This window comes from Lissotriton vulgaris, chromosome 7 (genome assembly GCF_964263255.1).
Source record: "Lissotriton vulgaris chromosome 7, aLisVul1.2, whole genome shotgun sequence".
Classification (NCBI taxonomy): Eukaryota; Metazoa; Chordata; class Amphibia; order Caudata; family Salamandridae; genus Lissotriton; species Lissotriton vulgaris.
In genome coordinates this window covers 1,717,680,803-1,717,693,129 of record NC_141695.1, presented here as the reverse complement: position 1 = coordinate 1,717,693,129, position 12,327 = coordinate 1,717,680,803, and the positions used below count along the sequence as shown (strand labels likewise).

At 42.3% G+C, this 12,327-nt stretch overlaps 1 protein-coding gene across 4 annotated transcripts in view; it reads right to left on the bottom strand.

Moving 5' to 3' along the window:
- Positions 1-1,482: 1,482 nt before the first annotated feature.
- Positions 1,483-12,327, bottom strand: part of IFFO1 (intermediate filament family orphan 1) — a 128,727-nt gene continuing 117,882 nt past the window's right edge. For 3 of the 4 annotated variants that reach the window (XM_086932900.1, XM_086932898.1, XM_086932899.1), the window contains one exon: positions 5,837-6,287. In XM_086932900.1, the coding sequence (XP_086789026.1) occupies positions 6,185-6,287 (103 nt within the window). In that variant the 3' untranslated portion in view covers positions 5,837-6,184. Of the gene's footprint in view, positions 2,164-2,297; positions 6,288-12,327 lie in introns of those variants that run through there. The other variant, XR_015297638.1, reaches the window with a different exon arrangement.

Sequence of the window (12,327 nt, the reverse complement as noted above, 5' to 3'; positions counted from 1 at the left end):
ACACACCCCCTCGCACTGCTTTTCAGCAGCTCCCTGTGATCCAGTTATACCATCACTGGTCCTTATGCTGTCGATATTGACCATATTAAAATACCATCCTTCATGGTTAGAAGGAACCCACATGATGAAAAGGGCGTCAAGGAAGAGCTACTGATGGGTATTTTTCAATAACCACGAATGATGTACCCTGACTAGTGGACTATTGCCACTGATTCTCATACATAGTCGTCTCTTTAGAAATTCGCTTTTTTGACCCTCTACTATTATTTGTATTTTGTTCAGTTACCCTCGGGGAGTATAGTGTTGAGTGGTCGTAAAATATTATCCCTGGGACCCAATACCCCTTGTCTTATTAAGGGTACTGTAGATAACCAAAACTTTAACTTGGTAATACTCCGCAAGGTCATTGCAGCGTGCTAGTGTAGAAGTAGTCATCGTATTTTCAGCTTTCAAATGGTAAATGATTTAATGATACAGAAAAGCTCCCTTGGGGCGTTAGCTGCTTTCATCATTATAGCTTCATAGAAATATACCAGTGCCTTTTTAATTTCGTGATGGTAATGTCTAGTGGCTATCTGTAGGAATGTTTTACATTTTCAGCTTAATTATTTCTCCATTTTCTTTCTAGGAATTTACATTCTTTTTTAAAGGAGATTAAGTGGGCCGTAAACCAGGGTGTTGATTTCTTGTTATTTCTTTTTTTTTATTGTGGGATGGGGACCACTTAGTCGAATTACTTTTTAATCCACTCGTCTACTAAGGAATTTGCTGCTCTCAGGGTGGTTCACAATATTCAAGTTTAGTTAAGGAATTCATCCATGTTTCTTTGTTAAATGTTCCCCATCTACGACCTAGACTGGTAATGGTTATCTTGTTCAGTGGACAAGGAATGCCCCCCAATGAAAATGATATAAGGGCATGGTCTGTCCATGTCATCAGGAGTGGTTTTCCAATTTTGAAGTTGGGATTATTACCGAATACAGGGTCCAGAAGATGTGCTTTATCGTGCGTGCAGCTTTCTACACTTTGGGTAAGTTGCAGACTACCTAGGTCATGTAGAATATTAGACACTGTGAGATTATTGGTCTCATCAAAGTGAACTCTCGGCGTGATAGAGAAAATGCTGCTGAATGCCCACAGAGCTGGAAAACATTTGTGATTACCGAAAGTCACAGGAATGCCATCCTAGTTCCAGATTGTGCTCTTTTCAAGTGCTAATAATAACACACACTGACAGCCACCTGCAGCCTCTAGTACTCGTACACAAAATGTGTTGTGTTGATTCACACATAAACAGCTGCGACAGTCCTACCTGTGTAGCTCAAAGATGTCCCTGGAGCTCCCAGGGTAGTGTAACATCCCCATGTCCACTCTCAGCGATATGGTGCACACTGCTACTCAAGGAAAAAGCCGTCTATCCTTGCCAGAAACAGACAACAGAAGGCTTGTTCACATTTGTACAGTCAGAGGCGAGGCTAGTGCTTTGCTTTGATATGTATATTTTTACACTTTATTAACATTTCTAGGTACATTGTAACACGCCGCGTGCGGCTCAGCAAAGCTTGCAAGTGCTTCCAGGCTGTCTGCAGAATCCACTGGGGTAGGTGGGAAGATATTTTTCTTTGGGAAAAGTAGGAAGAGCATTCTTCCTCTAAAGGGTGGTGTCAGATAATGAGATGTGAGATTAGAGAGATCTCACTAGTATAGTAGATAGGAAGACCTCCCTGGGATGAAATAGGAATAGCACTGACTATGGGGCTAACAAGCATCTTTTCATGATTAAGATAGGAAGATGTCTCTCTCAAACTGCTCTAATGCCCCACATACTTATTTTTCTCTTGCTCTCTAAAAGAGAAACACATATCTAATCTGAAAGCATGTGGGTGAAACTTTCATATCACCGCCCAATGTACCTCCCACGCTCTGCATCTTATTTTGCCACTGTTTGTATCCCCTTCTTTCATGCTTCTCAAGTCTCCCTTTTAGTCTCCCCATCACTTCCTCTCTTTTCCCATCTATTTTTCCCTCACCCTATTGCTTTTTCAATATGCTTCTTTCTGTCCCCTTTTGTCTTTTCTTTCCTTCTTGCACCCCTTTTCTTTTCGTTCCTACTGATCTCCTCCGCTCACACAAAATTGTGCCATGCTTCAAATTCGGCAACCTCTCCCAACCCGGGTAGTATGGTACTACCAGGGCGGATTAAACCTCCTGTTGGACTCGGCACAGGAGGTTGAGTCTGCCCTGGTTGTACCAACATACCAGGGTTGGGAGAGGTTGGAGATGATTAAGCATGATACTCTCAGGAATTCTGTGACTGTCCCACTTGGACCCTCGTATGTTTGATTTAGGGTAGTAAAATTGTACCTTGTATTCTCCCTTTAGCTGCTGTACCGATTTGTGTTGGCTGTGTCTTCAAGGAGAGTATACGGTGGCTTACCTTCTTCGTGTGTTAAGGGACACTTGAGATGGGGACATTTTGAAATTATGCATTTTCTCTGGCTTACGCTAGTAATCGTCTGACACTTCATTGTCCCAAACATCAGAGCTGAGGGGTCAATTCACAGGCCAAATACAAGATTGACACTGTCCCACAAGAGAGCAATACACCAGGCTGAGGGAGGTGGCATCTCTTCAGAAAAGTTTGCTTAGCTGAGAGGCATTCCTCTCTAAATTCTGACTCACTTTTGTAGCAAGAACGGTTTACTTTTTTGAGTTTGTTTACCACGGATAAAGGTCACCTCCAAAGACCAATCTACTAGATAATGGGGCTTTGGAATGAGTTACAACTCTGTGACTTATGTCCGATGTCAACAGGGTGGGGTGCACTAGTACCTGCGAGGTTTTAGTAAAAGACTGTAGCGTCAACATGAAATGGGATATAGGAGTAATCTGGATGATGTTATCCAACCACACAGATGCGCATCTTTGGGAAGACCAACAGCTTTCTGTATACATATACATGAGAAGCCCCTTTTTTTTCCCTAAGTGGGACCACTTCCTTATCCTTTATGTAAGTTGAAGTGCATGTTCCTTTAACATTTGACAATTTAAACTTGTGCAGTTCTTGGATCTGGTGGTCCTCTTGACATCAATTTTAAAACCAGATGTGTCAGTGAAAGGTTGTCACAGTAAACATATTGAGTTCAGTTTTGTAATCTGAATACCTAACGTATCTGCTCCTATAGTCTACAGTTTTGTTTGGTCACTTGGCACAGCATGTACACACAATCAATATTCACTCGGCGTAGAAGCAATTGGATGAGGACTCACTGTAATATGCGGTAGTCACGACTCAAAGGAGTTTACAGGTAACCACGCCTTTACTTTGAAGTCTCTTCTGCATGCGCTATTTGAAATAGCAATAGAGTGCTGCAGTAGAAATGTTCCACGGCACCATGGAGCGAGGTCTGCATTATATCAAATACGCAAATAATACAAAAATAAGGTGATCTGTTGCATAACATTCCAAATGTCGTACTGTGCATGATAACTTGCCAGTCACAGAGCCTGCGGAAAAAACGGCTTTGGCCAACTTGCCAACACAGCTGCATGATAAACGGTAGAAAAAAGCCAGGATTCAAATGAAACCTAATGATGGTATGAGGTGTAATCAACAGGGTTGCATCAATTGGAGGACAAAACTCAGGCAATAATAGCTGTTCAGTGCCAACTTTTGGTACATAGCATAGGTGATTTCTATGCGTCATCAACTGGTATGGTCATTTCCAACTACATTTGGCATTCAACTTGGTTCCTTTTTCATTCACAAAAGCCAGACGTTTTGTTTTCTGGATAGTGTAAAAATAATGTCTTACGTGTCATCTCTCTCACTTTCCTTCCAGCTTGTCTATTTGCTTCTTCCCCTTATACTTCTCCTTATCCACACCTTCTTTCTATTTCTGAATTTCTGCAAGTCATTCCTTTTACATTTTATCTTTTTCTCCCGCCCTTTCCTCTTGCACCACCTCTTTACCTCCAGCCATTTGGTCTACATTTTCACCCCTCCTACTTTTTACTTTCCCCTCATATATCATTTATTTCTAGCTGGTTTAACAGTACTGATCTTCTCACACACTATGGGGCAGATTTACAAGCCCATTGCAACACTTTTGCGCTGCTGTTGCATCACTTGTGTGACGCAGCGGTGGCGACAACAATGCGCCAGTTTGCGTCATATTTACAACGTGACGCATTTGGGGAGATGTGTCACGATGTAAAGCCCTGCGCCACATTATACCTGTGTCCGGTATAATGTATTCAGGTTGGGCGTTCTGATGCAAGAAAGCCTCTCAAAAGTGACGCAGTGAAATCTACAAGATTTCAAAGCATCACATCTACGACACCACTGCGTCAAAACCTTACTCCTGCTTTAAGCAGGCCTAAAGAGTGATGCAGCATAATAGATATAGGCCTTCCTGAACATTGCTGTAGGTGCGTAGTGCTTGCGACACGACTCCAGCAATGCGTGACTTTTGCTATAACAGATGCGTCTGAATTTGACGCATCTGTCAAACCTTGCGCCATGGTGCACCGTATTGTAAATACGGTGCATCCATGTTGGTGCAAGTGTTTCTCAGGTTGGCGCAGGCAAAGTGATACTTTCTTGTAAATGTGACCCTAAATGATTAGTCAGACAAAAGGTGTAGTATTTGGGGGAAAGGGAAAAAGGAGTGAAGGAAAGTGACATACAAAGAAAGCTGGCATTGGAAAACAAGGATAAGTGGGCTGAAAGGAAGTGGTGTGAGGGAAAGGAATAAACAAACACCAGGAAGAGTGGGCAAGTGTAAAAATAGAAAATAATACAATAGAATGAAAGAGACAGAAAATATAATGGGAGACTTTGAGAATAGGAGTGAGAGAGAATAAAGATGGTGGGGGGATGGAGAAACGGTAACAGACAGGGATAGATATTGCGTAGATTGGCAGTTTGGCTGTGCAGGTATTCCAAACCCAGCTCCTAGACCCTTCATCTGCTTTCCTTTTCCGGGTGTATTATGGGCCTGCAGGATGAAGAGACCTGCTCTGTAAATGATTTGTGTATGGGTGTGATTTGTTGTTACTGCAGAGTAGAAAATGGGCTTGACTGGTACCTGGTAGTTCAAAGAATGTCAATTTCTATTCTGGCAGTCCAACCCAATGAGAACCTAACTCCATCTCAAAACTGTGGCCACTTTTCACAGCTTAATCAGATCTTGGCATCTCAAATAGGCCTCAAGAAATCAGCCAACAACCTGGTCTCTGGACCACAGTTGGTCCCTGGCACCTTAAATGTGCCTCTGGTCTTCCACCAGGTTTAGGACATGGGGATCTTGCTAGAGCCTCCAGAACTTAATCATTGTCAGATATCAGCGCCTCCACTACGACCCACGACCCACGACTCAGCTGGCTTTCAGGACTTCAGCAAAGCCCGAGCACCTCAACTGGGTCTCAGGACCTCTTCAGGACCTCAAGTGAGACTTAGAAACTTGACCAGTGCTCAGAATCTGGTATGAAGCTCCGGGCCAGAGATTTTGGATTAGATCCGGTATCTACCTTGAAAAGTGGTAGTGGGAACAAAGCGAACTTTTTCCATGGCAACACATAACGGGCAATGCTTAATAATAATTAGGCAAAATTCTCAGCATTGCTCAGAAACAATGTTCAGTGATACACATTCAGGAACTATCATCAGATATACCCTAGAGAAGAAACGTTGTGATACTCATGACTCCTCAACGATCCTCAAACGGAATCCTCAATAATATTGGAAGTGATGCTTAATGATAGTGTTGAGGTGCTCCTTGTGGCCACGTGAGAGATGATCCTTAATGCTGCGGAGGAAAAAAATCCTCAGCTGTTTTCATCATTGAATCTTCAGCTTTATTTGGATTGTACCCGTCAACAGTACTCAGAAGGAAAATCCTCTTCAATACTCATGAGAGAATTCTTGGCAATACTCGGGAGAGAATCCTCAATAATACCGTGAGAGATTCTCAGCAGTGCTAAGGTGAGGATCGTTAGCGGTACTCAGAAGGGAAAAATCCTCTGATATTTCAGATAACATCCTTGGCAGGACCCATGAAAGACCTCAGAGATATTTAGAAGGAAGCCCTCCAGAAATGATGTCCCTTTGTTCTTTGGTCAAGAATCCTGGGATGTGCAAGTCAATGTTCCCCTCTGGAGGGTGATCCTCTTGCTGTGTCCCTCATCTCATTGAGCTTTCGGAAGGCATGTCACGGTCTGAGTTCTCTGTGTCCTCATTGGCTCCTGACTCGCTGCTGGTGGCCGATGCAATGGAAGGAGACTGCCTGCAGAAAAAGAGAGAGAGTAAAATATGTGACACTTTCTGAATTTCTTAATTTATATAAGCATTTTTAATATGGAAGGAAACCTCCAGCTATGGTGTTACTGTGAAATCACTTAGGACCTCATTTTAGGGTCTTGGTACTAGGAAATAAGTGAAAAAAAAATTGGTGCACACCTCCTTGATGTATTACTCATTTAGAAGTGGAGGCATGGCAGTTTTCCCAACAGCAGAGCCATCACAGAAGCTGCTGTTGGGCAAACCTTCTCGGAGAGGCATCCACTATTGTACATGTTATAGAGGCCAATTTAAATACAACCCCCAAAGCCCAACACCCAGTTTGTAATTTATTTTTTGTACTGATTTGCCATATTTACCATTGCCGCCCCAGACAGTAAAAATGCAAAATTGTCCTCGGTGTGGGGAGACAACTCTCAATGTATTTGGGATATTCTTCTTTTTTTTAATTTAGGAAATATAAATCTCTTTGTTGGCATCGGTCTTTAGTAAAGAAAAAAAGTGGCATCACAGCATGGCAAACCAGTGTCACTTTTTTTTGTCACAATGTCTTCTGCAATGAAGGCGGGAGAAGCTTTGGTGTAAAAAAATATTGACTCCGCTGGAAACCTTAAATTTGGTGACTTTGAGGCGGGGTACCACCACTGACAGCTTGTTTTGCAGCCCATCTAGAAAACTCTAAACGAGACCCATAAAAATGTATCTTTCTAGCAAATACATTTCTGGTTTCACAGTTTTTATTTAGCACAAAGTAGTTTCTTTAATTACATTGGAGATATACGGATGTAGAAGCAAAAGAGATTAAATTGTGTGTAAGTTCTGTTTGAGGTAACGTGTGATTCTCTTCCAGGGGATCCTCATCAATAGTCATAAGCATTAGAATATTCCCGCCCATGCGCGGGCCCCGGAAACAATATATTATATGTGCCCCACATATATATATATATATATATATATATATATATATATATATATATATATATATATATATATATATAAATAAGCAATTGACAATTACAATGTGAACAGTCTTTAGGATCATGATCCTCTGGCAAGCATAAAATACAGACCTCATGAGAGTCCGTTTTTGCCTTCTTGTGGCCACAAGAAGGGCAATCATCAAATAATGAGGGCATCCTGACAGGAAAACCTCACAAAAAATCGACTGCTAAGCAGTTATTTACTTGACCCTGATGTTAAAAGTCAAAGTAAATCAAAAAATTGTTCTTTAGAAGATTTTCTGACTGAAAAAGGCAGAAAAGTGTGGAGCTGTGTATCCAGGGTCCTTCCTGAAGGAGCCGGAAAGAACAACTGACCTAACTGTAACCCCTGAGGCATGATGGGAAGCTAGGGGCAGAGGTGCCTTAAAGGCACAGCGTCCGTTTTAGTACATGCAGCTACAGGTTAGCTTTTCAGTCTTTTTAGACTGGGTATTTGCAATGCAGCCTGGGAGCTGTATATGCTTACAGTGTGTTATAAGAATTTCTACTGCTTTCTAAGCATTAAAACAGTTTCTAAACAAGCATTGGTGTTGTTTCTCATGTTTCTAATGCTAATACACATGTATGGTGGAAATTCTTCACAGCATATTCCAGCTCTACTGTTTTATTTGGCTGCAATTGCTTATTTTTATATATATATATATGTATATATATATGTGGGGCACATATAATATATTGTTTCCGGGGTCCCGCGCATGGGCGGGAATATTCTAATGCTTATGACTTTGATGAGGATACCCCTGGAAGAGAACTAGGATTACAGGTAAGTAACTAATCCTTATGGGTGTTTTGAAAAGGCTATACTAAGTACTTTAATTAATCCGGTACCTACAAAAACTACAATCCATGCCAAGAAATCACCGGACAAAAACTAAGAGGATCTGCCCTGGCCTGGTAGCTGGCACCCACAAGATCTACAGCATTATTTGTTGGGATTGGTATTGCAAATCAAGTGAATTCCAGCTTGGGTCTGCCTACAAGAAAACTCCAGGCTACACAGTGTTGAGCAATCATTTGACAAGGGAGGTTCTGCATATATCAACTTAAATATAGTACATCACTCTCTCACCTTTGCTCGTTGTGCAATGGAGTAGAAGTACTCCTACCCATATTACTCCTTTTTTAACCTCTGTTGGACTCCCCTGGTTCACCGCCCTTACTAGTAGGGTCTTTGAAGAGGACTTTATGAGAGTCTCAAACAAGCATTGTTGATAACTGCTATGAAATATCTTTAGGCGTTCTTTGGATCACGAAGTGAGGGAAAGGCATCTTATAATGCTGCTGTTCTAGCTAATTATTCTGGCTAGCCTCCAGATGTCTGAAAATTAACTGGCACACCTTCACTACTGCATGTTTCCTGACACATGCTGGAATGAAGGTTGTCTCGTGGTGTGTCTACCACTACTTGGATGTGACCATGTCTTAAACTGGTCAACTGCGTGGAGAGTTTACAATTATTATATAGGATTGGGTCACTAACAGAATATTGGAATCAGAAATATTGTGTGGACATAATATCGTGTCCAAAATATCGATCCAAAAAATCAACAAAAATAGGTACGCATAGATTTACCATTTTTAACTCCACATTTAAGTACCTTGAAGATATATATATATATACTGTCAAGTACATGTGTGTGGAGTTATATACAGTAAACCTTTGCTTACCTAAAGAAACTTACCGTCACTACATTTGTGTCCTCGATATGCTTTGGTCAATTAGTTCGGTTTCCAATATTCTGTCTAAACACCATGAAAAACAAGGCCTTAAGAGTACACATCCATTCCTAAACAAATGCATGATGAGTATTATTTTGACATGTATATTAGGTAACAAGTTTGGTACAAAGTGCAGTACTTTAACTATCTAGAACTGAAACGGATGTGAATGTACAGTTTAATTACAGATGTATGTTTGCTGAAAAACTACTGAATATTTTCCCCAAGTAAATATACATTTGAACCAATACATGTTTTCTCCAATCAGTGCACATTCATACAAATAAATGCACATTTCCACAAACAAATGTACATTTGTACAGTATTTACACACCATCACATTCACAGGAGTTAACCAAACATGTTAAAAGTGGGCTTCTTTGACTATCTAAAGAGGTAGGGGGAAAGCACATTCATTGAAAACGAACTGTTCATCTGCCTGGCTTCCAACACAAGCTTTTAAAGAGACTTAGTATTTCACTATCCTATAAAACTTCAATTTCTGATAAAGAATTCTAGCCTCTGATTCCTTACGGTTTGAATATTCCATAACTGTACCAGGAAATTTTTCAGCAGTACTTTTGCATGCCAGTAGGTGGCACCAAGCAGCTCCGCAGTGGTACCAATCTGCTCTGTAAATGAAGAGTGAAGTTCTTGCCCCTAGACCCCACCACTGCACGCTGACATCTGTCCCTTTCTTTCTGCACCACCAGCCATCAATCTGGAGCTTACTCTAGTCTCTCAGAGACACTTTTCTCACATTTAAAAAAATATTTTCTTCAGTGTTCAGGTGATGTCACCCTCTAAAACAGTGGTCTTCAAACTGTTTAATGCCGTGCCCCCCAAAGTAAAACAAAAATCACTAAGGCACCTCCTCAGAATTGTTCACAATTAGTCTATTAAACTGACAATGTTCAAATATGTCTAGACTTATTTAAACACTGCAGCTAAGTTCTTGTTTTGAAGAATATTTCGAGCCCCTTCCCTTTTGACACCTTCTCTTCTCGCAGTCCCTTCCCTTTTCACATCTTCTTCCAGCCAGGATATACTTGACAAACGGAGTTAGTGATGGCCCATTGCAGAGCGTTTTACTGCCCATCATTTATTTCTGCTGAAAATAAAGCACTGTTCTCTTCCAGGGGATACTCATTAATAGTCATAAGCACTGAATTATCTCCGCCCATGAGCGGGGACCCGGAACACATAAACAAAATACATATATATGTGTAAATATAACCAAAAGTACAAAGTACTAAGTAATTATACACATATACATGTATAATAACATAATATGCAGCCTAACCTTAACACATAGGCTAATCAAACCAAAACCTTACACGTTCTGAAGCATGAAAATATGCTGTATATAAATGCAATAAACAGGCATGAGCCTAAAATGCATTTCATAGCCATGAAAAACCTTTTATTTTCATCAAAGAACCTGTAGTAAACAGTTATTAGCCTAAAAGGGCTGCATATGAAAAAATGTCTGTGTACAGAAAATCAGACTGGCACCCTGCCTTTAAGGCCCCAGAGAATCTGCACACTTCGCCTTTAAGGCCTCCAGGAGAACTCTGTTCCCATCATGCCCCACAGGTGACAGTTAGGTCAGTTCTTTTTTCCGGCTTGTTCTGTGAGGAACCTGGAACTTGAGCTCTGCTCTTTTGAAGTATTTTCTGTCAGAAATTGGTTTTTCTTGCCTTTTCTTGACAAAATATATCTTTGGTGGTGGGTTGTTACCCTTTTCCTGACTAAGCTGTTGGTGTTTTTTAGTCAGAATGCCACCTTTATTTTACAAATGTCCTTCCTGTGGGAAGAAGATGTCGAAAACTGACCCACACTCTGTTTGTGTGGTGTGTCTTCCAGCTTCTCATAAGGTGGAAGAATGTTATCACTGCCTTAACCTTTCAAATAGAACTTTAAAAGAAAGAGAGAAAATGAGGTTGCTGGGCCTTCTGGAGAGAGAAAACCGTGGTGAGAAGAGTTCTAAAGGCCTATTATCATCTGCCAGGCCATCTTCTCAGCCCAAACGTCGAAGATCAGCGTCTCCAGAAGGTAGAACTAAGAAGCATCGACTCCAGGGAGCGTCACCGTCAAAAAAGGTGCGCTCGACGTCGAAGATCACTGTCGACGTCGAAGAGAGCTCCATCGACGTCGAGGACATCGCCGGTGAGGCAGTCGCCGTCGAAATCCTTGTCGACGTCGAGGCAATTGGTGTCGATTGCAGTGAGGACGACGTCGGGAGTGCAACGCTCGACGTCGAAGGATCGTATGAGGTCGACGTCGAGGGACAAGAGATGTCCGACGTCGAAGGATCGTGTGTCGACGTCGAAGGAAAAAGGTTCGACGTCGAAGGATAAAGGTTCGCCGTCGAAGGATAAAGGGTCGACGTCGAAGGATAAAGGGTCGACGTCGAGGAAGAGTCATCGGTCGACGTCAAGGGGGAGACATACGTCGTCGAGGAAAAGATCGACGTCGAGAGAAAGGATGACGTCGAAGGATTCGACGTCGAGACCTAAAAAGAGAAGGTCAAGGTCTCCATCGCGGCGTAAGTCGACGTCGAAGCATGCTTCGGGCTCGAAGCATGGAGTGTCTAGGTCTCCCCTACCTGATCATAGGTCGGAGTCGAGACTATCAAGACCAGCCTCTCGGACCTCAATTAGGTCTTTGTCGAGGTCAGAAATAAGTCCCGAACCTAGAGTGGAAGGTTCCCCGCATGATCAGCAAGACAACAGATCTGCAGTGGGGCAAGGGATAGTGCACCAGGACTCTTCTGTGGTGGCTCATTCGGGCTCGTCCTCAGGTCAGGTGCCAGATGACAGACAGTTGGTGCCCAGACAGCGGACCCCGTCTGGTTCATTGGTCTCTGAACACAGTGCAGCGTCGAGAGCTTCTAGGTCTTCCGCAGAGCTGAATATTGTGCAGGTGTCACCTGAAGCTTCACCTGAGCATACAGAGCGGCCTATTAACTTGTCACCGAGGTGGTTGGAAAGTTTAAGGCACTGGAAGATGCGTCCGATAATGGGGGAGAGAACTCCAGTCCCTCGGAAGGAACTGCATAGAAGATCACGCTCAAGATCCTTAGTGAGAGAGAAATCTCGTTCAAGGGAGCGTAGGAGGCAACGATCGGCAACTCCTCAAAGAAGACGTAGAACTCCTACTCCATCTTCTACATCGTCTTCGTCCTCTTCAAGATCTTCATATAGGGACTATTCTCCGACTATATCTTCTACTCCTCCTTCCAGGGTGTCTCCAGTAGACGATTTAGGCACATTTAATGATGTGTTATGTCGCGGAGCGAGTAAA